The following is a 27,396-nucleotide window of genomic DNA, read 5'->3' as shown; positions in this document are numbered from 1 at the left end:
AGAAACCAGGATGTGGATTGGGGTCAGACTGACCGAGCCCACATCCTGCCTGCAAACACACAAAGCCCTCCAGTAGCCCGCCAAAATCTGCTTCTTTCCCGGGCACTGGAAGTCGGTTTAAGGATCTTTCTAAACTCTGAGGCCAGGAAGAAGGCTAAACAACAAGATGCAAAAAGAATGGGCGCAAAAACCTCGTGGCACGGCCATGTTTGGCCAGTAGCCACAGTAAGTAGCCAAACGCGGTAAACGCGGTTAAGCTAAAACAAATTCCCCAAAAAGTGGGGAAAAGTCACTGCTGCCACCAGCCCATCTTTTTAGTCTAGGGCAAAACAAAAATGAACCCCACTGCACTGCAGTGTAAGCTGCTGTGTGCAATGATAAAAGGTTACCACAGGTGATACAAAAGTAACCACAAGTAGCAACATAGTCACAAGACTAAGGGAAACACTGTTTCCCAGTACTGATAGCCTTAAGGACATATCAGTTTCCCCATAACATGTGAGCAAAGGCCTGTACAGTAAAGCTTAAGGCTTCACTGTACTGCAAAAAGTAAAGGTCAGATTGAAAAATCAAAGCAAAAAGTTTAGGGGTTCCATAAACATGGAAGGAAAGGTGCAGTAAAGAGAATCTTTCCTAACACCTGCTGCTGTGCTGAAACTCCTTATTCTAATGTAAAAGAGAAGCTCAACTTCTTCCCTTGCGTTAGTGGGACCAAATTACCCTTAGAGGAACTCCACTGGAACACCTTCCCCGACTGGCTGTACTTCTTTGCTGCTGCAGGAACCGAGTGTCAGGGGTCGGGAAATCCACGAGTGCAACGTCTGTAATCCGGCCAGAAGCTCCAGGAGTCTCCCCAGGACCCTCCAGAAGCAGGACGACCAGAGTTTGAGTCCCCTCACCAGAGTGCTGGACTCAAGGAGTGAAGGAAGCCCAACCGGTTTCCAAGATCCGCAGGGGTGCTGTTTACCGAGCGCTGAAGCCGCTGATCCGAAAAGAGCCTGCAGCTGCCACCGACCTCCGAATTGCTGCCGCTGGAGTCCCCTGATGGCAATTGATACATTTTCGTAATATATAGGTTTAATATAAACAAACACATTCATCACGAGTAGCACGTGAGTTACGTAGTGCAGCGTTACCACATTAGAACACCTGAATAGAAAAGCTATACCACCATTGTAGTGGGGAGATAATTACAATGAGCATCAAGATACTCACCTAAGATGGCGAGGCAGGTAAACAGGAAATCGAGTATACCCCCCCGGAAGTTCTAGCGCATGCTAGTTTTGGAAAAAGAAACGTACGGCATGACTTTCGAGCACTCGCCACTGCAGTTAAATGCTCAGTAAAAGAAATCAGTGGAGCCGAGAGCAGTGGTACCGTTAGGCGAATTGAAAGTCTGCGGATCCGGCAGAAAAGGAAGATTACTACTTAGCGCGCGCACCAAAGCTGGCGGCTTCTCGCTCCGTGCTGCACCCCGCACACAAAGTAAGGTAAGGCTAATGCCACAGCTGTCCATAATTATGAAATGTAGCTGTAGACCTATATGTAGCTTAGTGGGTCTAAACAAAGATTTGTATCATTCTCGATAGGTGCAGTTTCACAGCGAAGAGCAAAATACAATACTTTCGCGTCGTTTAAACAGCAGTGAAACATAGATATCTGAGCTACTGAGGTTAAAGAGATTTCCTCCACCCTGGAGTGGATTACAATTCATCTCTACAGGTATGACTTTAAATTTCTAATTCCTTAGGAGTTAACATAGATACTTTGATAACCATTTCTAAGCATACTAATAGAGATCTGTGTATCTCATTGCAGACGTTGAAGAGAAAGGGAATTTGCCGAAATCAGTTTACTCAGAGCTGACAAGGAAATATTACAAGTGAGTACATGAGCACTATGTGTACAGATTATAAGAATCTAAGTTAGTAGGAGTTTGGAGTGGGACCCAGCGCAAAACTTTGCACCTGTTCCCACACAAACTCCGTATAGATTGGACTAAGGAAGAATATCAGAAGTAGTAATATACATATGTCTCTTCACAGGGCTTTGAAGAGAATGAAGCTACTCATAAGAACATTATAGTGGCAGTGCCTGGCCACAGGCTGGCTCATAGCGACGGTTGATGGACAGAGCAGCTTTTTTCCAATTTTGTTTTGACAAGAGTGGATTAATATTGACACATTGACCATTTATTAAATGTTCCTGTTAAATACACTTAGTGAATTACTGAACCCAAATACTCCTTTACCTGAAGAAGGGCTGCTATATGCCCGAAACGCATAGTAAACAGATAGGTATAGAATAGAACTACCTATCGGATTATTTGGATATATATATATAAAAAAAAGAGTGGAGAAGGGTGTTTTTTGACCTGAAATCATTAATGTATTTGTCTAAAAGAAAAGAAATTTCTTTTTCTGATGTTTGAATTCTTCGGATGTTTGCAATTTTTTGATGTTTGCATTTTCAGAAAAAATGTATGAAATATTTATGTAAGCGACCCCCGAAGTTGTGGAATACTTTTTTGCTTGTTATTTTGTGAAAATTAAAGGAGTGCACAGACAGACGGGCATCAATTTTTGTGATGCAATGTCTGCACAAACATGACTTATTGCAGTTGAAAAGCTTTCTTTTGAATATTATTGAAGACGTAATTGTCTTATCTGAGGTTTATAACTTGTAAGTTACTGTGTGTGCCCCTGGTTGTACCCTGTTGTTTCGAGGTACCTTTTTTTGCACACTTTCTATGGTCTGGTAGCACAGATCTACTAGGGAGCACCTGGAATCTGTCGAATTTACAAATGGATATGTTGAAACTGTTTTATATTTGAATATCAAAGAGTGCACCTCTATCCTTAGCTTTGTAAAATGTCACTTAATGCCTACTTCAGTGCATTCAAGGATGTGTATCCTACTTGCAATATTTTGATAATATTGACATTATTGTTGAGATATGTCCATTTGCATCAATTCCAATTGTAGGACGACGGCAACTGACAATTAATGTTGGAGTTGTGTTTTGTCTTTACTGCTCAGTATTAGTACTGGTGGCATCTCACGGGTAGTTAGCTTACAACTAAGCATTGAACCCACATAAACAATATCAAGATATAATTTGTATATAGACATTGAGCCCAAGAATATTGAGTTCTGACTTTTGGTCCATATTGTCCAGACCTAACTTGAGCACATCTGTGGGAAATGCTTTCACTGTTACTGAGTATTAGAGGGGATGAAATGCCCCAACTATACACAGATTGAAGATATTGGTGGCGACTATGAAATAAAGGCACTCAACACTCTCTCAATATTCTTAGAACTCTTCCGTTGCTAAAAGTATCCTGATTAAGTCTGGTCAGTGGTGTGATGACTTATATAAAATGGCTTGTATTTAATCTTTAAAGTGTAATTGCTTCACATTATAACATTAGATTGATTCTGCAAATACAATAGGCCATCATAACTATTAGCCAATGAATTATTGTGTCACAATTCACAATATATCAAACCTTTAGATCTTCTCCTGTCGTTAATCCTCAAAGGGCCTCAAACACCATGCTATGGCATACATGTTTGCTTTGACTATGGGTTGAGGATAGTAGGTATGGTGTATGTGGCCTGGTGTATTATAACAAGTAAAACACCCATATCACTGTTACTAATAAGGATGTATAGTGCCCTGCAAGTCCATGGTGATAGCAACTCCCATAACTTCCCCCTTCCCTTCACCCTTCCTCCCACTCCCATGACCTCAAAACAAACATTGTAACCCCCAGTATCTTCCCCCTCCCGGTCCCCTTCCTCCTCTTTCCCCCTCCTTTTAGTAAATTGTTCTACATGTTGTTCTAATGACTTGTTTCATGTTTGTAAATATGCTTCTCTCACTATTGTACCTGTTGTTAAACTGTAAAGCGTTTTTTGGCTTAAAGCACTATATAAATTCAATAAACATAAACTTCCTAACTAGGTAAGGTTTGATGCATTTTATATCGTGCATGCTTACATTTCTAAATGCAAGCATATACTTCTAATGTATTACAAAACAAATGGTAAAGTTACATTTGAAAAGAAAAAGGGTTAAAATCATTCCTTAGAATATGGTTTTTAAAATGACTTACTGCAGCCCTTTATAGAAGTGTTTGCTCTTGAAGAGACCCAAGACATAAATTCGTTTTTAAAAATTGATTAGCAGTGATTGCTAATAAAATTGTTCTTGCTTAGCAAACAACCTCATTTGATTGGCAATATTGTACTAATATTTTTAATGCCACCAGATGTTATTTGTACCCAAGACAATAAATGAGCATCAATGCAGCATGTTGGTGTACTGCTGAAGTAAGACATTCTTGAGATAAGTGAGGCCTTGCAAATTCTTTAAAATTCTGCTAGACCTGCAGGTAGAGTAACTTTTCTACTTGACCTAAGATAAATGCACTCGACCCATAGCAACAGATGACAAAACATTTAAATGTGCTTTCTGTATAATGGTGCATGTCTCCACAAACCAACATTTTTTGCCACACTGCTGCCACCCAGAGGCCAGTCATGCACAGTGAACCTTTAAACATTTACTGTAAACAAAGTAAATGTTAAATATACATTTCAAACTTCCCCAGCAAATGGTACCCTTTCCAGAAATCTACTTGACTATGCAGGTGGGCGAGTAGACTTTGCAAACCCTGGATGAGTGTCTGTAAAATGTAAAATGTTAGCTTCATGAATGTTCACACATAAATAAATAGATAATGTAAAAAAGGCTCTGAAAACAGTTTGGCCAACTGTCTCCAGCAGGTGCTAATGTATAATGCAATCGTAATCATAGAGCAAAACGAGCTCTGGTGGCTTACAACAGTGCATGGTATTGCAGTAGATCGGTAGATGTACAGACTGGATGGAAATATTAATCACTTCTGTGTGTAAACATCTAATTAACTTTGTGTATTCATTATGTAAGAGGAAAGAAAGTAAGAGACTAAGCAGATTGGTTGGCGAAGCAGGCAGAGAACTGGCCAAACAAGGTGGAATATTATAGTTTTGCAGCCATCTCACTTTCGTGGTAGCTGGTATAAAGAAACATGGTGATAAGATAGAATGTCAAGAAGTATAGGACCAGCTCATGGGTTGAGCACCAGTTTCACAGATGTATGCAACCAGCAGGTCACAAAACTAGGTTTGTCATCAGAAGCATTTGGCTGCGTGAAATGTTACTTTTCAAATGTGTTCAACAGTCAATATGATGCATCTTCCCCAGCAAAATAAAGTATAGTTGACACTATGAGATTTAGATACACAACCTAAACTTTACTGTAAATCATGGAGGCAATGCAGTGTTTTACAGTAGCAATACTGCAATTATGCATCATGTAACAGCTTGCATTCCTAGGAATGGAACTGCATCACTGTCTTTAAAAAAAAAAAGTTAACAGCTACTGGTCTTTGCCAAACATGATATAGTTAGCTTAGTAAAAGTATCCTTTCAACGTACGTCTGTTTTGCAATTATTTGAAAAAGAAAAGAAAATCTTTGCCACTTAAGAGTGGAGGGGCTGATTACTGCTGCACTCTCCCTCAATCAGCCCTTTTGAACTTGCACAAAGAAAAGAGGGCGGAGAGAGAGCCTTTAGGGCAAGAGATAATGCAGGGTGAGCTGTGCATTTTTTGCTACACACGTTTTAATTTAATTAGCAAACATACAGAATTGCATAGCAAATTGCTATGCAACACTTCTTATTTTATGCCTTGCAGGCCTTATGAAAGCCATTGTATTGCATTCAGTGTATATGCTTCACCTAAGAGTAGAGTTGTATTTTATATCACCTGCTTGTAATGAAGTGTCTAAGATGATATCTTTTTATTTCCTTACAGTATCCGTGACCCATGCATCATCCCTCACTGTGATTGGCCATGGCAAAACTAGACACCCGTTTCGTTCTGAGTGACTCACGGTACCAAAGCCAGGAGTCCTTCCACTCATTCTCCAGCCGGTCATCGGACTCCACTTCCCAGAACACTATGGGAAGTGTGGGCAGCGGAGTCTCTAACGAACAAGAGTTTGCTATGAAGAGTGTGGGTACAAGGACTCAGAACAGTCTCAGGCAATCTGAGGGCTCCCGAAATGGATACTCATCTCGCAAGGTTTCAAACCGCTACTCTGGGGAGGAGAAATCCTACAAATCAGAGAAAATCGCCAATTCCATGTACATAAATGGGGATTCGCGCAAAGGGGAGAAGATGAAGGCAGATATCACCGGCAATGTCACAGCAAACAATGAGAAAAACATGCCACCTATGTCCCAGTACAGAGAAGGCAGCAACCCTCCAAAGATATTGCCAGTTTCTGGGAAATTAGAGCAGGTAAATCTTTTGATGGATGGTTCCTTTGTGTGGGGGCTGTGCACCAAATGTTTACTTTGTACATGGTTCACAAGCTCTCAATGTTGAGAATACTGTACGCACCCATTTCTTTGTTTGCTAAGCACCTCCTTGCTTTCATTGGAATCTGATCTTATCTCATCAACTTGATAGATATAAGCTGTGCAGAAATGTCCATTGAATGTTATAAACCTGATTTCGAAGTGTCAGTCTTAAAATGTTAATTGGAAAAAACATTTGATCTATGTGGCACCACGGTGTCTACAACCTTTAAACCCTAGGTGTGACCGACTACACCTCCGATCAAACATAGACAGCATAATCAGTAGTGAGTGATCTTTGGGGCCGAAGTCCCAAATTCTGGAAGTTGCTGACCCCCAGTGGCAGGTTAACATGTCGTTTATGCGTGGACTGTAGGATACCATTAGAAGCTCGATTGTTCAAATATCCAGATCTTCTCAACTCTGACACAGTGATGTCAGATTTGAAACCTGTCATTACAGCTTGTTGTATTATATTGTTGTAATATTCAGTGATATGACGATGCATGTGTGTCACTCCCAATCCTTTCTTGAACACATCGCTTGCCCCGGTTTATTCTATTTCTGGTGACCGGTAAGGGCTAGAGACAACGTAGGTCTTGCTTTTCTCACAGTGTTGGCAGTGTTTTCCTTACATTCCCAGGGCTAGGTACCAGGTTTTAGCATTTTGTCCAACCCTTTCCTAGTGGCCCAACTCATGTGTCAGTTCATGCCTCCCTTGGTGTCAGTTACCAGACACCAAGGGGGGCATGAACTGCAGGATGTAATTTGTCCTCGTACCATCTGAGGTTGAGGAACCCTGCACCTGACTTTCCATTCAGCTCTGCCACTTAGAAGGAACAGGTCCCAACGGAATACATTCGTGGATAATAGTGAAGTAATAGTGAAGTAATGATTGTTCATAAAAGGAGCCCATTCTTTTGTTTTCGCAAACCGCTGGTAGAAGAGTTGACTTGTAGGTGGATCTAGAGGGCCCAGTAGGGTGTAGGTTTACCTGCAGCCAAAAAGGGCCGCATGTTGTAGATGGTATTGGCCAATGGAAACAAGTGCATTACATGACTGAATAGCAGAGGGAGTTAGATGCTGACCATTGAGAGTGCCATGAATATGGTCTGACTTGGATGTGAATGGTCTAGAGTGGAGGGGGACTTGTACATTGAGTTCAGGGAAACTGCTCTGTCAGTCTAGGGCTTTCTACTTTTGGAGATGCTCCTGGGCACAGCCAGACTCTGACTTAGAGTGTTAGCACTCATTCAACAAAACATTTGGCTTCACAAGAACTAGACGCTTGACATTTTGTTAACCATTTAGTAGGACATTAGAGTGAGTATTGGTATCGTTTCGGGTGTTGCTGAAGTGATATCACACACCTTTTGACTACTTGGTGGCATCACATTATCTTTGGCACAGATTATGTCTCTTGAAGTGTCATCTCACATCCTTTGCTGCAGTTGAAACCACAGGAAGGGGAAAGAAATGCACAATCGGGATAATTCTAAGAAATAGCTTAAATATTGCAACCCCTGATGACCCCTTAGAGAGAGCCCTCCCTCAATTGTGTTACTGTTATATGGCCATCAGTTGCTTGGGTGCGTTTTACTTGATAACATGGTGTACAAAAGCACCTATGTTTACCCTCTCACTGCATCCCAGAGACACCATTACCCTACTAGGTATTACCTGGCAGCACTGTCCTCTTGCCAAGAACTTCTGCCATGCTAAAGGCACATTGACTCTACATTAAATAGATTGTGAGACATGTGCCTGGAGTGCGGATATGTTCAAGGTCCTGGGTACACTGGTCCTACCATTAATCCCTTCAGAACATGGCCTGTGGACATGCCTCATACACAATGACCCTACCCTGGGCACCCATAAATTATAGCCATTCTCCCGACACAATGACCCTGCCCAGGCAGAGCAGGTAACTTTCCTGTGGGCACCTTACGGTGGGCTTTCTGTATAGGAGCCACTTGTAGTTAGGTGCCCTGGGACACAGTAATGTGTGCAGTGGTTGGGTGAGTGGAGAAGCATAAGCAGAACTACCAGTAGGGGAAACATTGAGGTGTATTGGATCAAAGAAAGAAAAAGAAATGGGTACGACAGACAGGGCCCCTGTGAAAGATAGATGGGTAAAAATGGATGGGAAACACAGAAAGTAGGCTTCATACATTACCATGTAATATGGGGAACATGGTTTCTCCTTGCATAGGTCTTGAAGATTTGTTGGCTACTCGGGGAACGAACAAAGTGAAAAGGCACCAGGTGGGGGCAAGGGAAGGTGTATGGGTATGTGGTGCAGACGGACCGGGGGTAGGACATGGAGAAGAACTACGGACAGTCCCTGGGCGGCAAAGATGAGGCCAGAGAGAAGAGAAGCAGTGGTCAGGAGACCTTCAGTAAATTGACCCTAAAACTCGCACAGTGGTGGCAGGACACTGCGCCCAGGATATTGCTGTGCAACATCACTCATGCACAGAAACCTAAGGACTGACAGTGTACTGTACTTCCTCAGCAGGGCAGCTGTCTCTGTTATATCTTCTACTACATGCAGCTAGATCATCACTCTTCTGTAGTCTCAATCGGCCAACAGGGATCCCTTGGGAGCCTCACTTGCATCTAGCAATTACTAACCTCTTGTAACTCTGGTACACATCACACCCCCTTCACTGAGTCAATGTGCGAACCCAGCAGCAACAGATCTCCAACCATTTCACCCAATAACAGAGCAAATGAGTCTGCTTGACCGCCTCGAAAGCTCTCTCTGCCAGTTCCATATTATTACAATACAGACAAAGGTAGTAATGTGCAATGCATGACTGAATAACGGAGTGAGTTAGAAAAAAATACAAAATTTGAGGTTGACCTCCTTCAGGTCTCCACTGTACCACCAGTGACACAGATGCTGGGCTGTTTCACCTAAGGCTACAGGGGAGTTTTTGTTAACATAAGGCAGCAGGGTTAGCATGAATTATTCGATCCCTGCAGAGATGCAATAGGTTTGCACGCTTTTGATTCCTTTCTTGTAGCTCCTATTGCCCTTGTGTGGCAGATGAGCGTGCCCATGCTCCTTAGAACTGTGAGATATGGAAGTAGCTGCAACAGATGCTTTAGCTTGTTTTGCTAGTAATTTTTTTTTAACTTTATTTATACTCTTCTGGCTCCACTGAATAATTTGAGCAAAAAAGGAAAAACTCGAAAAACAAAAGCAGAATAAAATCTACCAACGTTAGCAGCATTAAGAGTAAAAAAGAAACTCATATCGGAATGATGGTGAATTTAAGAGGTGCCGCGTTGTTTAAAGTTTCTCATAGCTTGAAGCGTGGCCCTCTGCCATACCTCCTGACATATGTCAGCTTTTGGCCTGGGGGAACTGCATGTCAAGGTCTCAGAAAGAGAAACATGGCCTTTCTATGTGGCTCTTGCATCATTCCACAGTGCCCCCACTCTTCTTGGAATGACACCTATGCCTGCCATGCTGGCTTGGGTTTCTCGTTTGGCAGGTGACATCACCCATGGTCCAGTGATTGTCACACCTGTGGGTCATGTTACCAGAGCCTTGCAGGGAAAGAATAGACTGCATCTGTATGCCTAATGTTAGACCTCCATCAGCCGAAAACCCTACAATCACTCAAAAGGTTCAGGTGATTATCATGGCTTCCATCATTTCCTTCATCCTATGAGCAGGCTCTCCGCCAGTGCCATTGGCGTTCCCAGTATCTCATTCACAGGAGGCCACGAGTGATGTACCATCGCAGGTTGTGTTGGCATTTAAAGCAATCTTGATTTAAATGTCTACACAACCTGCGATGTTAGTTATGACTGAGGTGTCGGGGTCACCTGTATCCTTATTATGTCCTGACTCTGCACTTTTATATACAGGCACAAGGTTTTCCTTTACAATGTATGTTTGCGTGCGTGTCTTTTCTGCCTCGCCATGATTCCTTCCTTCCAGAGGCCATTTCATATTCCTATATGATCCAGAAGTTCATTCTTCTAGGAAGACCAATCCAGCTCAGCTGAAAGAACTCTCCTCATTCTGGTTGCAAGGTGGATCTGCATTACCTTTAAGAGCAGTTTCTGCCTTTCTGCTATTTGTGATGGACTCGAGTCAATGTCCCACTGATTTGGTGCCAATTCAGCCATTATATTGTTATAATGGCTGACGAGTCAGCCATTATATGGGGGTGGCCATGTCAACTTGGCCTTTATGGGTTGTCCATAACAAATCTGCAAGTCCTAAGACGTGAAACTATTATAAAATGATGGCTCAATTGGGTTCCATGTCCGTTTGCCGAAAGGTATTTTTCTGAGGATTCTTTTTTCAAAGAAATTGCTTTGAAAAAACGAATTGAAATGTTGTTATATATATTGTGTGCTTTTTAAACAAATCAAATTAAAGTTTACCTGGGTAAAAGGTTTTTGGGAATGGAGAACACGTGTTCCCATTCGCCATGTTCAACTGTCTATGCAGGGACTTTACATGTCAGACAGTGGTGTAGGGGGGCAGTTTTACCCAGTGTTGTAAAGTCTAATTTTTTGCGATGTGCACTTTTAGGAATGGAGTGAAGCTTAAAGAACTCTTATTAAAAGCTCTTATTTTCAGGGGGTTTCCCATATTTGCACAGTTTTGAAACATATGATAGGTTATTTATAACATGTGTAATACCCAGAGGTTTCTAAGCGCGGACCCAGGGATCAAACCTGTGGTGCTCTGTGTCGTCTTGCTTCCAAGGCAAGCACGTTGCCCCTGAGCTATCCTCCTGAGACTAGCGGGATCAGTTTTGTGGGCTGCATACCAAGTTGCCCCATCCATCCATTTCTTTTATTGACAGATCCTTTGTAGCTAGAGTTCTTTTCAGTAGTTTATAAGAAGCTGTAAATAAGATGTGTCATTAGCTTTGTGCAGGCAGATGTGGTCCCTCCCACCTATCATCTGTCAGACTGGAACGTCTGCATAAAACTGGTCCTTCAAACACATGGGATGCGCCTGGCTTGGCAGAGGCAGCCCACGGTGAATCACAGCTCTGGCATTCCTACAAAAATGCACTTTCTTATTCATTGGCAGATACGACACAAGAGTAATCATTGAAGATGGAAGCTATTTCCAAATATACACCAGCTGCATGATCTTTGAGTCACATTGTGTATTTTCTGTACTAGTGTGAAGAGATATTTTGGAAATTGGGGCCCTGTTCCTCATACTGTGTGAAACCTTAGAGAGCCAGACTGCCTCAGCCTAAGTGCCGGTTGGAGGCTGTTGCTGCGGATTGCACATACAAATAATTAGGGCACAAGAAGGTGAAGTAACAGGTAGAAGAAAATATTGAAAAGTACTTGTAAGAACAATAACTTTCAAAGAAATACAAGTTTGAACTCATTGTTTTTGGCCATTGTGGGCCTGGAGATCAATGCACTTCAGCAGAAAGATGGAAAAAAGGAATAAAGAAAAAGAAAGGAGGGAAAATAAAAGACATGGGCCCTCATTACGACCCTGGCGGAAAGTGACTGACCGGACCGCCACAGCGTAAATAGCGTTTCCGCCATTGCACGAAGGAGCAAAGTGCGGCCCATTCCGACCCATCGGGCACGAGCACCACGCCATGGCGGAAGTGCAAAGTCCGCGATGGCGGAAATGACCCCAAAACGGCCCACACCGCCGCCGTACGGCGCCCTAGGTGCAATACCGCCACCCCTCTTAGCGGTCACCGCAGTGTGCGCCTACCGGAAAGTACGGTGCCCGGAAATATACGGAAACGGAAGTAAAAACATGGGCCCGGAACGGGAAACATCCCGCCGTACACCTATAAAACCACTAAAACCACACAACCACTAAAATCACTACCCTGAAACACACCCCAACCCGTCATCCACCCTAGCGAAACCAAGAAAAATGGGAAAAGTAGCGAAGAAAGCGTGCGACCGCAAGCGGCAGGTCCACTTCTCCCGTGAGGAACTCACCGTGCTAACAGAGACCCTCCAGGAGAATGCTGCCGTCGTCTTCTCCACGCAAATGACCAGAACGGCACTTGCAAACAAGAAGGCCATATGGGCTCTGGTGGCACAGCGGGTAAGTGCGGTGGGGACCGCACCCCGCACCCCACAACAATGCCGCAAGCGATGGGACGACCTGCGGATACGCGTCCGCAGCATACTCTCTGCCAACCGCAACATTGCCACAGCCACCGGGGGAGGTCCTGAATCACCCATCAAGTTGACCCCCTGGGAAGAAATCTGTGCCTCCACCATCGGAATGGAGAGCATAGAGGGAGTCGGAGGGATGGAGAAAGGAGTGCAGACATCCGAAGATTCAGGTAGGTGGGCCAAATAAAACAATGCCAAATCCACACAGTCCATCCATGTGAAGTACCATGCGTCCACATAGTGCAACAGAAACACATGTCCAGGAGAACGTCCACACACATCGGCCTGATAGCGCACGTTAAAACCCACAATAAATACATAAATAATTAAAAACCCCTAAAACACGCACTACACGTGCAGCAGGCACACCCTAACTGCAGGCTGCCAAACAACTGCACCCTCACTCCACACACAAATGAAAGCACCTCCAAGGCCCCGACCCAAATCACCCTCAGGTACCACCCCAATGCATGTGATACAATGCCATTCCAATTCCCACAGACCCATCAATAACCCTCGCCCTCCTTTACTCCACCACAGGGTCTGATCCAAACGACGAGCTTCAGGACACCCCTACCAGCACACCTGCAAAGAGGGCCAAGACCAACGGCCAGAGACCCTCCACCTCAGCTGCACGCATCAAGACACGGCAGCAGCACAAATCAGGTGGCAGCACAGAGGAGGGAACATCAACAGGCACCCCAGCAGCCAGCATGCCCACAACACCACCACCACAGGTCCCCCCAATGGATGCCACAGAAGGCACTGCCTCTGGTGGCAGCAGCACCATAGGTGACACCCCATTGATGGCAGCATGCTCGGACACAGAAAACGGGGATGTCGAAGTCAGATCCATCCATGACCTGTCCCAATCCCCCTGTCTGTCCCATCCCGTACAACATGAGGATACCACGCAGGGGCACCCACAAGACGACGACTGGCCATCCCCCACAAGCCCTGTGGCAAGGCAACATGAGGACAACAGCCCCTCTGTGACACCCCCGCAAATGGCCATGGCCCAGCAGAGGCAACAGTCCCTCGACCAGTTAATCGTGCAACAGCAGCAACTGGCCACGCTCCTCAAGGACCATGCCGATGAATGTGGGGGCACTAAGGCAGACATAGAAACATCAACTGAGACACTTAGGGCAGAAATGGAGAGAGGTACAGAGACGCTAAGGGCACAAATGGAGAGTAGCACCGAGAGCCTGAGAGTCCAAATGGAGAGTAGCACCGAGAGCCTGAGAGTCCAAATGGAGAGTAGCACCGAGAGCCTGAGAGTCCAAATGGAGAGAAGCACCGAGAGCCTGAGGGGGGAACTGCATGCGACGTCCAAAGACGTATGTGCCGAACTTGCCGCAGTGCGCCGTGTGCTCACTGAGCTCTCGCAAACCCTTAGGGACATGCATGGACGTGAGCAGGCAGACACATCATCCGTTGCAAGTTCCGTCCAGGGCAGCCCCCAACGTAGATCTGGGAGGAACCTGCGCTCCACAGGCAGGGGTGCCCCTGATACCCGCAGAGGGGGCTTGCAATAGCGACAGCCCACTGACAATGAGCATCTTTGGACACTGGTGTTCGGGGGGGAGGTAGGAGGGTGGAGGGGGTGTGTTGGGCTCACTTGGGTGGCGGGTCGATAGGGTGTTCAACATGATATCACATATGCCATAAACAGTGCACGATCAACCAATGAGATGTGTGGACATTGATCTTTGTGTACTAGGCCATCATAGGCGTACAGTCCATATTGTGCATGTCCCAGACACACACAGTGCCACGAGTCCCGTGTCCATGTATCAGCCACCAGGCGTGAGTGCTAGAAGCATGCATCAATGAGATGCTGACGAATGTCATGGGCCTCCGGTGCCTCGCAGACTCCATGAGGTGCTGCCACATCCCCACCCTCATCATGACCATCATCAGGTGCTTGCAGTTCTGCGTCAGGGGGCATGGGCACATTTCTACGTACGCACATGTTGTGGAGCATGACACATGCCATGACCATCTTTGCAACCTTCTCATGGCGGTACAGGAGTGCCCCGCCAGACCTGCTGAGGCAGCGGAAACGAGTCTTCAGTAGGCCGAATGCCTGTTCAATGACTACACGGGTACGTGAGTGGGCATGGTTGTAGTCCTCCTCATGCTGGTCCCGTGGGTTCCGGACTGGTGTGAGGAGCCATCTCTTCAGTGGATATCCAGCATCACCTGTATGTGGACGAGAAACGTATGATGTGGAATGCCATTGCTACGTACGCACACCCCCCCCCCCTTCCTGCCAGGTCATTGCCAAATCACATACCCCACATAATCATGCATGTAATGAGACTCACCGAGTAGCCAGGATCTGTTCCCTGCGTGTCGCTCCATGTAGCGTGGTATTGTAGAGTTCCTCAAGACCATAGAATCATGGGTTGATCCAGGGAATCGGGCACAACAATGTGTAATGATCCTGTTGGAGTCACACACCATTTGTACATTCAGGGAATGAAATTGTTTTCGGTTGCGGTACTGGGCCTCCATGGCATGTGGGACGACCAATTCCACATGGGTGCAGTCGATGGCACCAATGCAACCCGGTATGCCAGCAAGTGCATGGAATCCCACTTTTGTGTTGGTAATTTCCTGCTCTGAGCGTGGTAGAGAGATGTAGTCGTCTGCGTGCTGCAGGAGGGCATCGAGCACTTGAAATAGTGTCCGTGAGAACAGTGGCTGAGAAATGCCATGCAACTGTCCGACTGTGTGCTGGTAGGTGCCTGTGGCCAGGAAGTGGAGTACAGACACCACCTTCAGTAGGGGTGGGATGGCGGTTGGGCTATCTATCATGCTGACAAGGTCAGCCTGTGTCATGTCCACAATGGTGGCTATGGTGTCCCGGTCCAGACGGTAGAGGGTGTGGATCTGCTCATCAGTGAGGTTGAACGGATGTGCTCGGAGGCGTGGGATTGCGGGCTGCCTGCGTGGTGGTAGTGGCTGTGCTGGCGGCCCTTGCTGGCCCTGCCTTGGCCTCCTCCTCCTCCTGCGTCTCCTCCGTGCGGCCGGTTGTAGTTGGTGTTCGTCTTCTTCTTGGAGTTGGAGTACTTGCAGTGCTATCAGGTCCCCCAGGGCCAACATCGCGAGTCCTGCCGGTAGCATTTCGGTGTGGTTGTGGGAGGAGACTGGCTGTGCAATTTATGTGTTTTCAGGCTGTATGGCCTCCACCTGTGGTGATTAATTCCACCTGTGCAAACTGCTCTCCCCTTTGGCCGAGCACGTCCCGCGCACAACGCTGCAATTCGGGGAATGGCATCTTGCTATTGCAATCATGTATTTGTACCCGATGGCCGTGTAAGATTGGTTGATATGTTCATTCTGCTGTGGTCCCATTGTTTCACATACTATCTGTGCAGTCGCGAACAGACTTGTGAAGGGTCAGTGGAACGTAGTACTCGAGTAACGGTGGGCCCTCATGCATCACTGTACCGAGTTGCAACGACGGGCGGGGCGTCCCATTTGTGGGTGAAGGCAGTTGCCATTTTCACACACAGCCGCACTCGATGGAATAATTAGTGATTTCAAACGGCCACAGATGCCTCTTCGACGTGATGTTGCAAATGAGGAATTCGAAGGACGGCGCTTTCGGTTTTCAGCTAGCGGCGAGGAAATGCCCACAGGTCTGACTGCAAATATAACGTACTATTGTTCAATGTCCTTGAGACAGGGGCCATGGCGAGGATGCAATGATTGATATGAATAGTTTGGGATGCGCAATAGCGACGTGGGCGAAGAGGCCGGACGTTCCCAAATACATGTTACTTCACTACACTGGAATTACGGGCTGGGGCACTGTGGATTTTGCAGGCTGCATAACGCACAGACTCAATGGATATTTCTAATGTTATGTGAGTAAATATTCAGGCGTTTTAATCCCGGGATGAGGGAATGATGAATGGATGCATGGGCAGGTGATTTGATACAGAGTTTGCCATGTACAGGGCTTCTTGGGATCTATCCGCCTCCCCTACGCTATGTGATGCAGGGCTGCCATAGTGGGACCATCGTCTATCTGGCCTTGTTGAGCCCTCCCTGTCTCGACGCGCCCTCAGACACTTGTGTCCATGCACGTTAACATTCCCATCTGATGGATTCTGTTTTGACAGACGCATGCACAGGTACACTCGTTTGTGATGGTGTTTGCACCTCGATATAGATGGTTATGAGTCGCAAGTGGTTTTGGGGTGGTGATGATCCTTTGGAGTGGGCTAGCATGCATATGGCTGTGGATTTGGTGTGATCATTGAAGTGAGTTGTTCGAATGTAGTTCTGATGGCCATTCTGTTCTTTTTCTTTTCTTTTGGTTGACAGGTATCTCCTCCCCTTTTGCCACTGCCATCTGTATGCCACTCCTGCAGATGGGTTTTACTCCCGACACCTGCTGCTTCGTGTTAATCAGTGGAGCAGCATTACGATCTTATGGGACGATCGCCAATGGCCCACATGCCCTTACGCAGTACTGGTGGCTCGGAGCAACATTTCGGCCTTTCAGCTGGACTAGTGCCTCCCCATTGGGACGGCCCTGCGGTTCTGTGCGCTTCCATGTTGCCTTTTCGTACGTGAATGTGGCTCTGTGTACCATGAGGGAACAGGGCGTCACACAAGTAGTGGCTGGTCATTTCTTGCGGATGCAGCCCACAATGGTGAATAGTGTTTTGGCGTTCATGGCCTGATGGCTGTATGGGCTTGGTGATTTTGATGTGCATTAAATTTCTATTCTGATTTGGCCCGTGTAGCGTTTTTCTTTGCAAGTGATGTGGCATATGCCTATTTGGGGGGCGATGTATTGTGAGGAGATCTGCATTGGGTTCCAGCTTCGGAGTTTAGTTGCGTGGTACTGTACTGGGCGCGTTTGCCTACGAAGCCCGTGAGGTCAGGGATGGGGGCTGCCAATATGACAGTTTGAATGTTGTCATGCTCAGGGGCGGGGGATTGGGTTTTGTGTAACAGATGCCGGTCAGCCAGGTGGACTGGTGGAATGATGTGATTCTGGGAATATTGCTGGTCACAGGTGCCTGTGTTTGCGTGCGTTTCTTGGTGGGGGACTGTGGTCATGTCCATTGGGATGGCTTCTGTATTCGTGCCATCTGTGCCCTGCAGCTCCCATTGGCCCCTGTTGTGTTTCTTTTGTTCGTTGGCATGCATGGGTGACTTGTACATTTCAATGGTTGCATTGTGACTTCATTGCACCTACGGGGAGTTGTACTTTGTGGGCAGGGAGCGGTGTACAGGCACTCAGTGGGGCCGTTTACGGTTGATTCGCGATGCCGTACTTCTCACCATGGCGGAATGGTACATTCCGCCATGCTTGATGGCGTTAGGTACATGTCCGCTAGGGTCGGAATTGGCGTACCCTTGCGCCATGGCGGTGTTTGCGGTTTGGCATGGCGCGCGCGCGCGTGCTTGGTGCAGTTAGCGTTGGCGTTCACTACGGTGTCGCTAATGGCTTCGTACTTTGCGGTGACGGGTCATAGTCGCACCGAGCGCTATTCGATGGCGGTATTGCATTTCCGCCATCGTTTTCCGAATTCCGCAAGGGTCGTAATGAGGTCCATGGAGAGGAAAAGTGTCAGTGTATTCCACCTGACCCTCAAACCTCCTTATAAGAGGTGATAGGGGGCTCTGTGTGATGCAGCTGTGATAGGGGTCACAGAAATAAGATACAAATAGTCCCAAAGCTGCTAATTATCTGGTGTGATCTAATTTTCCTTATTCAAGTGCGTGTATCCAGAAAAACAGATATCACTGCCTAATTTGCCCATTAAGGGTCCGAATGTAAACATTGGTTATATCCAAAAATGAGATTTTATTTTTTAGACGTTACATTTCAATACAAAGAAGTGTATAATAAAATGTGTTTTTTTTAAAAAATGCAAATCAACAGGTGTTCCAAAATTCAAACTGAATTCAAGGTTATTGAAAAAATACATACAAACAGATTTTTGTACAAAACAAACATAAATTAGCTCAACATGTTTTGACAACAAAATGGTTTTAGAGTGATTTAAGAAGAGAGCCTAGTGGAACAATAATGACTACTTACGATTAGGCAACTGAAGAACTGAAAAATGATAATTGCATTCCAAAGTGAAAAATTATCATGGCATTCAGAATGCTACGAGCAATATACTCATAAAGCAAACATGGATCGAAGCAAAAGATTGTATGGATAGCAATTATGTGAGCCAAAGCCGTCTATCTCCAACCATGAAAAAGAGGACAAAGCTATACTACAAGATCAAAAATACCTATGTACGAAAGAAATAGATGATTTGTTTGCAATAAAGACAGAATAAGAAGAAATCAAGTATATTTGTTAGCAAATGATTCAGCGGGCATCCGTTTGAAGGGAGCAGTAGAACTGTCTTACAATGACACATTGAAGATTCGTTTTAGCGATTGTACATATCCTGGAGACCCTCACGCAAGGGAAATTGTATATCACAAGCTATGTTGAAACACACATTTAGTGAATAGCTTACGACGCAAGCCTCCACTAAGCAGAAAGATGCAGCCAAATTCCCAAATTTACGAAGCAACAAATGTTCTATCAGTGATATTCTCCTTGAAGGCAACATAACAACAATGGGGGAAATTGAAAAGCTTTACAGGAAAATTGCAGCTAACAATGGTTTAGAAGAAGGACAGATGAAAGCAAGAAAATAAATCAAAAGTTTCATAGAAGAAGAGCTTGAATGTATTGGCATTATATATATTAATCCCAAAAGGGCAAATGAACGACGAGTCTCACTGAAAGTAACATCAGATATTGCATTCTCATGCAGAAGAAGAATTTGAGGATATTGAGGAAAATATGAGAACCCTTCTTGAAGCAGCTACGATTTTACGGATAGCCTTACTAACTTGTGAAAATTGAAATTCATTGGAAGTATTGAAGAAGTGAATTTAGATATTGTTCCAAAGGAAGTTCTTTTTTACAAGTGGTGCTGTCAAGGACAGATGCATATGAAAAGTAATTCAGAAAAGCGGGATACAACTGTATCGAACAGGGTTCATACATTGTCACAGATACTTATATATGAAATGCTATCACCATGACAAGCTTCCTACGTGAGCACTTCTACCACACAGCATACCCGTGAAATGCCCTTGCAAGACGCAGTTGGGCTCACAATGCACACGGCTGCCTGAAGCAAATTCCTCATTCAAGTTCTACATAGCATGAGAGTTTCTATAGATTACGCCAGAGTCCTTCGGTTTGATACACAGCTAGCCTCAGAGGTATTAAAACGCATTGATTAGTGTAGAGGATCTTAGGTTCCCTCAGAGTTGGTCAGAGGCAGATTTGTCTATTGTGCTCCAGACAGTAAAGGAACTTTGCACAGTACAGTTATGGTGGTCTGGAGGAGGAGGAGTCAGAGGTCCTAAGCCCAATTGAAATATCAGGACCATCATCACTTCGGTATCTGCAGAAGATTCCTCAGTCCCTGTCTGACGTCATGTCTTGCAACATTCCAAAAGGGTGTAGACCACAGAATCCTGTAAGCATTCAAATCAATGATTATACAGAGAAGAATAAGGTTATTGTAGATTCCAACAGGCTTGAGGACCTACTTTTGATGATGGCGGAACTTTTGCCTTAGAGTGATTTTTAAGAATGTTTCAATGAAGAGTTGCTGAATACACGTTGTTATTTCACTGAAGAAACCAAGACTGATGAATGTGAGACAGGGTCGGAACCATTCCCTACAGTTCTGACTTGGCCAGCTTACAATGACATTATAAGATATCCTCCAACTAAAGAAACTAGTATCTGTGTACTCCCTCCCATTCAAAGATTCCAGGGCAACAAGTACAGAAACACAGCTTACATTCATGAATAATTTGGAGAACATACCATCTGTTGTCATCCCAGAATCAAAAACAGTTGTAACATTGGACTTTGGCCTTTAAAAGCCTGTTTTAAAATGAGCAATGTCCAAAAAGGACTTGTCAAAGAACTGGATGCTTTGAGCAGGTAAGCTACATATAATAATGGTTCTTTCTTGGATGGTACACGCATTGAGGTCACCTTAACTGTACTTTATGATGCAAATGCTGTGTTGAAGATTCTATCAGGGAAGTGCGTAAGGAGAGCAGTCGAAGCATGCACGTCACTGTGGCTTGCACTTTTCGAATGTATCATCAATGAATTTTACAAAGAGCATGTTGAAATCAAGGAAATGATGGAACCTGAGCAGAAGAAGTTACTTAAAATGTGAATAATCCCCCCCCCCCAGAAACAAAATCAGTCAATAATGACATTGTGAGAGTTCTGACAAATTTGAATATGAATGCTAAAATGGAAGTAGTTGAGGCTAAAGAATCTCAAGAAAAACCAACACTCTGAGTTGCTCTTCAGTACATTCATATGGTGGACACAATGCTTTAATTTATCAGATCTGGCCGAATTGCAAACTGGGATTTACACCTTGCATCACTTGAAGAGTTTGTTAAGTACTTTTTCACCCTCAAGTTGATAAACTATGATAGCATGGTACTTAGCAGAAATTAAACAGCCTGAAAGCAAACACCCAGACATGTGGAGTGAGTTTCAGAACGGCAATTGGGTAGTAAGCAAGACAAAAGGACCCTTTTGTGCTTTAGGTTCAGATGGAGATCTGGAATATCAAAACAGGGCAATGAAAGTATTCGCTGCTGTGGTTAATTACTAAAAAGAAACAGGCACTAGCACGATTCTTTTTAGCGTCTCCTGAGCAGTCAAGGCTGTCTACAGAAGCAAAAACAATTGTAGGAATCACAAATTACGAACAGTCAAAAAATCACCACCTAACAGCATCCAAAGCAACACGCCAGAAGAAAGATGTTCAACTGATCTATAACTTGATCATGACATTGACTAATCCTATGAATTTTGATGGAAAAGAACTCATTGACATCTCGACAAAGGCAGTTTTTCATGAAGAAATTCAAAAGGACACATCAAAAATGACAGAAAAGGGCAGCCAAATGTACAATACCTTTAAAGAAGACAGATGAATCAGACAGTTGCAACTTGTGGGCACCAATGAATAAAGAGAACCTTCAGCTGTTTAAAAGTGAACGCAAATTTGGTAAGACAAAAGTATCAGACGCCATAGTGCAGATGAAGCCAGATCGTTCTTTGTTCACATGTTTTCTGATTGCATCACAAAGTCGAACTGACATTGATCTACAGGAATGCTTGAAAAATTACACATTCTCTACAGTACCTCTTTCAATGTTCAACTTAGATGGCACAGTAATTTTAGCTATAAACAAAAGCAAGCCGATGCAGATACTGGAACAACAGAGGTTTCTAAAAACATGACAGATGTCTCTTTTTTTGTTACTGAGGACAGATTATCTGTGCCAGAGCAAACATATTCAGCAGCTGCTGTCCTTGCGGGAATAGCAGAGTTGCAAGCACTGCAGAAACCATCATATGTGAAGACATGCCATGACCTTGCAATTGAATTCAACAAAATAAAATAGAACCTTATCTGCTAAACTGTGATGAAACTAATTTCTTATTTGATACCTACCTAGAAAATTCCCTCATGAACTCTGTGCAAAAGAAAAGAGCAGGAAGAGCAATACCTGTTGAGTACAAAATCACACATTCTACAAATATTGAAACATTGTCCATGAGAACCCTCTTATTGCATTCTAAAATAAAAAGATGAGTTAACAGTTTACCTCTCAAATAAAGCAATTCTGCATGCACAGAGGATAAAAAGAAGCCTGGTAGCCAGCTGGAGAAATGAAGCCAAGTCATCAGATGGAAATGATGTTGGAGACATTGAAAGCACACATGAGGAGGCGGACACAAAAACATTTTTCACTCCCGTTATGTATCAGGTTGTCATGCTGCTATCCTCTGCATTTTTTCACCCGATACCAATGTTTTTGTCTTTCCACTGTGGTGGTCACAGTTTTTAACATCTGACAACATGTTTGTCACAGGAGTTGGTACTAATAGAAGATTTATAGATATCAAACATGTGTTCTCCTTCTTAGGGCTGACAAAAGTACAGGCATTACTAGGCCTTCATGCTCTTTCATGGTGTGACGTTACCGGATGCTTTACAAAGAAAGGAAAACTATCTTTCTAGAAAGTTTTCAAGACTTGAGGAAAAGAATTCCTCGAAGCTTTGGGAAGACTTGGATGTCTAGAAGAATTTAAAAAGCTAGATGAACGATTGATATAGTGCTTCATTTGTCAAGTCTACGCTCCAGGAACAAAGATTTCGGAAACTGGTAAACTGCATTGGTTGATAGTCACAAAAAAGAGATGTAAAGTGAAAATCTGCCGCCAACAAGATCCTCTATAATACCATACATCTTAATGACTCATTACCAGGTGATGGAGTGGCAACGCGCTGATCAACAACGTCCGAATTTCCCAGAGCTATCACAAGTCTGGTGGAAGAAGGCAGATAATCAATATTCTCCTACTATGTGTATGCTTCCATGTGCACCACACTCAATCATAGAACTGGTATGGTGTGCATGCGTCTAAGGACGGTGTGCTGTGCATTGCAAATGCTGATTTCAGTCACTAAGGTGCACAGAACTGTGTAAGTGTGGTGGCGACGAAGAGCTCTGTGATAACAATGATTTTGAAGATGATGAAAATGAACTCTGGGACTCAGAAGATGACCTGTTAAACCTTAATGTCTCTCTTCAAATGTAAATAGCAATTGTAGTTTTAATAAATAGTATATTTCAATGAGAGAGTTATACATTATTTCAAACTTTCTAATTTAGTGAGCATACAGTCGGAGGTTTCCCACTGCATTCACAGCCGCCTCTTTATGAATGGATTGTGTCCACCCACGTATTCCTCATCTTTGATATACGTATCGTCAGCTTTGCTGCTTCGGAAAAAAAACGTCCACACCTGAGGGTGCTGTGCTGGATATCATGGCGTTGATGTCCCTCGAGGGCTGCCATAGGGTGTTGACGTCATCGGCAATACAAATAGCTTGAGCCGCGCCCGTTGGCTTCAGTTCTGTTTTTACGACAGCTTTGCTGCGAGTGTTCAACAGCGCGCTTCAGTTTCGTCAGAAATGTCTACATCTTCCAACCTTTCTACCCCAGAGACTGGGTTTAATAAAATGCCATGACTGCAGGAACATGATGTCTATCACCTACCCCCACCGTGTATGCCTGTGGTGCCTGTTTTCCGAACATCGGACCGATCACTGCGGGTCCTGTCAGGCCATGACAAGAAAAGCTCTCAGAGAGCACCGAGGTAAACTGGCGGCGGGGAGGGGGGCTTCGAAGACCTCTTCAAAGAGGGAAGTCCGGGGAGTTTAGGGACTCGTCCCGGTGCAGAAATTCAAAGAAGTCTCGATCGAGGAGTCGATCGAGACAGTCTTCATCTTCTTCGTCGAAGAAGGCGAAGAAGAGACACCATAGGTCTCCTTCTTCTTCTTCATCTGATTCCTCTACGGAGGTTATCAGGTGCCCAACCAAAAATTATTACCCCAAAAAATGGGAGGCTTTCAGGAGTTCAATGTTGTGTATATTCGAGAATGCAGCCTCGACCCCCTCGAAGGAGTTGCGCAAAGACCATGCCCAGATCGATCTGTCAGAGGACAGAGGGAGGTCAAAGACTACCAAGGCAAAGCCAAGTGTCAAATAAGCAAGTCGCTCTAGGTCTGGGGAGAAATCATAGCCTTTCTTTGATACCTCTAAAAAAGAGCAAACTGTCGACAGAGACAAGCCTAACTGTGCATAAATCGAAAGCAATGCCAAGTAAATCAGTGTTAGTGTTGAAACCTTTGTCGACAAATTTGTCGAATGTTTCATCAACGCCATTGTCGAAGACGTCATCGATGCCATTGTCGAATACAACGTCGACGCCATTAACGTTATTGACGCCATTGCCGAAGACAGCAACAACGCCATTAGCGCCATCAACGCCATTGTCGAAGCCAGTGTCGGCACCTTCGAAAGTCACATCGACCATTTCGAAACCTTTGCCCAATACAGAGAAGGCCTATAAGCCTATAACTAAAAAAGACTTTTTCAAATCTATGGCCTCAATTTATGAGGAAGAGCAAGCCTCTGAGGAGGATTCTCCCCCGTTTGGTTTGGGTTATGGTACCCAAAATGTTCCTGTGGAACTTATTGATCAGGAATCTAAGATAACTGATCTTTATGATTGCCTACAGTCGTCTAGTGGCATAGACACTTCACCAGAGCTTGATTTTGGCAGACCTGATCTGGCTGAACATCGGATTCTGCATACAAGAATATCATGAATAGGGTCATTGAATTCATGGGCTGGAGCAGGAATTATCCTACCTATGAGCAAGATGATATGATGGATATTCTGATTCAAGGCCCTCATAAGGACACAGTATAACGTTTTCATGCAGCCCTTCATAGGAAGGTCATGGCAAACTGGGAAAATCCAGAATCTGGTCCTGCTGTAAATAGGAACTTTGCCAGAAAATATAGGCCTTCTAGCATTGATCCAGATTATTTGACTAAGCACCCTACACCTGAAAACTTGGTGGTTCAGGCAGCCACGTCGACCAGGCCGTCTGCTTACCATTCTATTCCCCCAGAGAGGGACGACAAGAGGGATGATGCCTGGGCACGTAAGCTCTTCTCTTTGGCTAGTATGGCCTTGAAATCGGCTATTGTTACTTGTACCTTTTCAAGATTTACTTACACCCTGTGGTACTGTGTTAGCATGGCGGCTCAACACATTCCGGATGGCGAGGAAAGAGACGACTTCCTGGCTTTAGTGAAAGATGGAAAGGAGGCAATGGGAGAGTGTCTCCAGTCAGGATTGGACACTGCTGACAGTATCAGCAGGTCCATGGCTTCTAGCACAGTACTACGCAGGTGTGCATGTTTGAGGAAGTCAGGCTTTGCACCAGATGTGCAAGCCAGATTACTCAATATGCCCTTTGACGGCTTGAGGTTGTTTGGCAGCAAGGCAGATGAGAGTCTGGAGAAGCTGCAGACCTCCAAGGCAGCGGCTAAGTCACTTAGCGCCTCCATACGTCAAACTCAACAACAATCCTATTCCGGCTCATCTCAGTAAACGATATCTGTGCAGTGGCCACCTGGTCATCTATGCATACATTCGTAAAGCATTACTGTTTGGACTCGACCTTGTCTCAAGGAGGTATTTTTGCAAAGGCTGTTCTTCATACAGTCCATGATTAGATAAATTGTTACTCCCTCCTCCAAATTGTCACTGCTTTGGGAGTCTATCAAAGATGAGGAATACGTGGGAGGACACAATCCATTCGAAGAACAAGTTACTTAACCCTGGCAGCGTAATTTCGACTGGATGTTCCTCCCACTTATTCCTCATCGCCCCTCCATGCTTACCCGACTGTACAATTCATGTGCTTTGCACTCTGCCTTTTCTGAGAGCTTGCGTTCTTGGTGTACACCTGGTCAATCAATCGATTGATGGGAACGAAAAAATAGAACTGAAGCCAACGGGCGAGGCTCGAGCTATTTGTATTGCTGATGGCGTTGACACCCTACGGCAGCCCTCGAGGGACATCAATGCTACGACATCGAGCACAGCGCCCTCTGCTGTGGATTTTTTTTTTTCAAAGCAGCAAAGCTGAGGATATGCATATCAAAGATGAGGAACACATGGGAGGAACATCCAGTCTTCTCTTTTGATGAGTGCCAGAACCGGGAGTGCAGTGTTCCATAAGTACACACCTTTATCAATACAGGCACTGAACTCAGTTAGGAGGTTTAGAGTGACAAAAGTGGGCGACAGGTTGAATTTGGCCGCATTTGCTCTGGAGTCTCACAACTCACTGGTATGCATTCCCCTTATAGAGATACATGCACACACACACACACTCTCTCTCTTGGCACTCTGTGGGGATTGATGTTATGGGCAGGAGTCGGCAACTGATGCAGCCATGTTAGTTTCCGGAACGTGCACATGCACAGTTGATGTGGGTACAGCTTTGCATACCACATTCCTATGTGGCCCCTCATCGTAAGGTTGGTGTGTGGCCATGGATCCTGTAGAGTTCTCCTGCTCCCTTTTTATTTCATCAGTGGTGAGGTCCCGGTGTTCCGCAGGCACTTCATGCCCCAGGAGCCACTAACAGCGGTTACACCAGGGACACGACCCAGTACTCATTTGCTGGCAAATCTTTAATCATACACTTAGGTCAGGTTCAGGTAAGCTAGGCTGGGAAGCTAAAGCTCAAGGAGTGCATGAGAACATAGCATACAATGACAACATTCCCACTGCACCTTAGCGGTTTCTTAATTGGATCAACCCTACTGTGCTTCAAAAATTAGAGTAAGGGGAATTAGCAGATGCTTTAGTCTGTATGTGGGAAAAAGGAGTGTAGTGGACCAGAACCAAAGCACCCAGAAGTTTAGTCCAGGAAGCCTTAGCTGATTCAGCCCATCTCTGAGCAGGTCTGGAAAGTGTGGGAAGGGTTCCCCAATAGTATCGTACATGCATATCACTGCAGAACTATGCTGAGATGAATAAAGCTCCAACCCCACTTCCCTGTCGGTCACAATGTGCAGGCCCTGCAGGTGCACTAAAGCCACTGCACCCAGAACTACCACTGTGAAAAGTGACTCTCATAAACAGTGTCCATACTTTGCAGAGTGTTTATACACTGTGCTCTGAAAACTACACACCAATATTAACACTTACAATCCTTGATTTCCTGGAAAGCAAAGGAGTGCAGTTGTTTAACCCCCTGAGGTCTGCAATGATCCAAACATCACAGCAAATGAGAGATGAGCAGGCCAGCATAGCTTAGCGTTCTTCCCCTGCCCCTCCACGTTCAACTTAATAGCTCCCA

At 44.9% G+C, this 27,396-nt stretch overlaps 1 protein-coding gene across 11 annotated transcripts in view; it reads left to right on the top strand.

Annotated features, from left to right (window-relative positions):
- Positions 1 to 27,396, top strand: part of LZTS3 (leucine zipper tumor suppressor family member 3) — a 945,160-nt gene that overhangs the window by 787,480 nt on the left and 130,284 nt on the right. For all 11 annotated transcript variants that reach the window (XM_069632241.1, XM_069632237.1, XM_069632234.1 and 8 more), the window contains one exon: positions 5,868 to 6,356. In XM_069632241.1, coding sequence (XP_069488342.1) covers positions 5,907 to 6,356 — 450 coding nt within the window. In that variant the 5' untranslated portion in view covers positions 5,868 to 5,906. The remainder of the gene's footprint in view (positions 1 to 5,867; positions 6,357 to 27,396) is intronic.

The sequence above is a fragment of the Ambystoma mexicanum genome, chromosome 6q (genome assembly GCF_040938575.1).
Source record: "Ambystoma mexicanum isolate Mex_15411 chromosome 6q, UKY_AmexF1_1, whole genome shotgun sequence".
Taxonomy (NCBI): domain Eukaryota; kingdom Metazoa; phylum Chordata; class Amphibia; order Caudata; family Ambystomatidae; genus Ambystoma; species Ambystoma mexicanum.
This window is presented reverse-complemented; position numbering and strand designations above follow the sequence as displayed.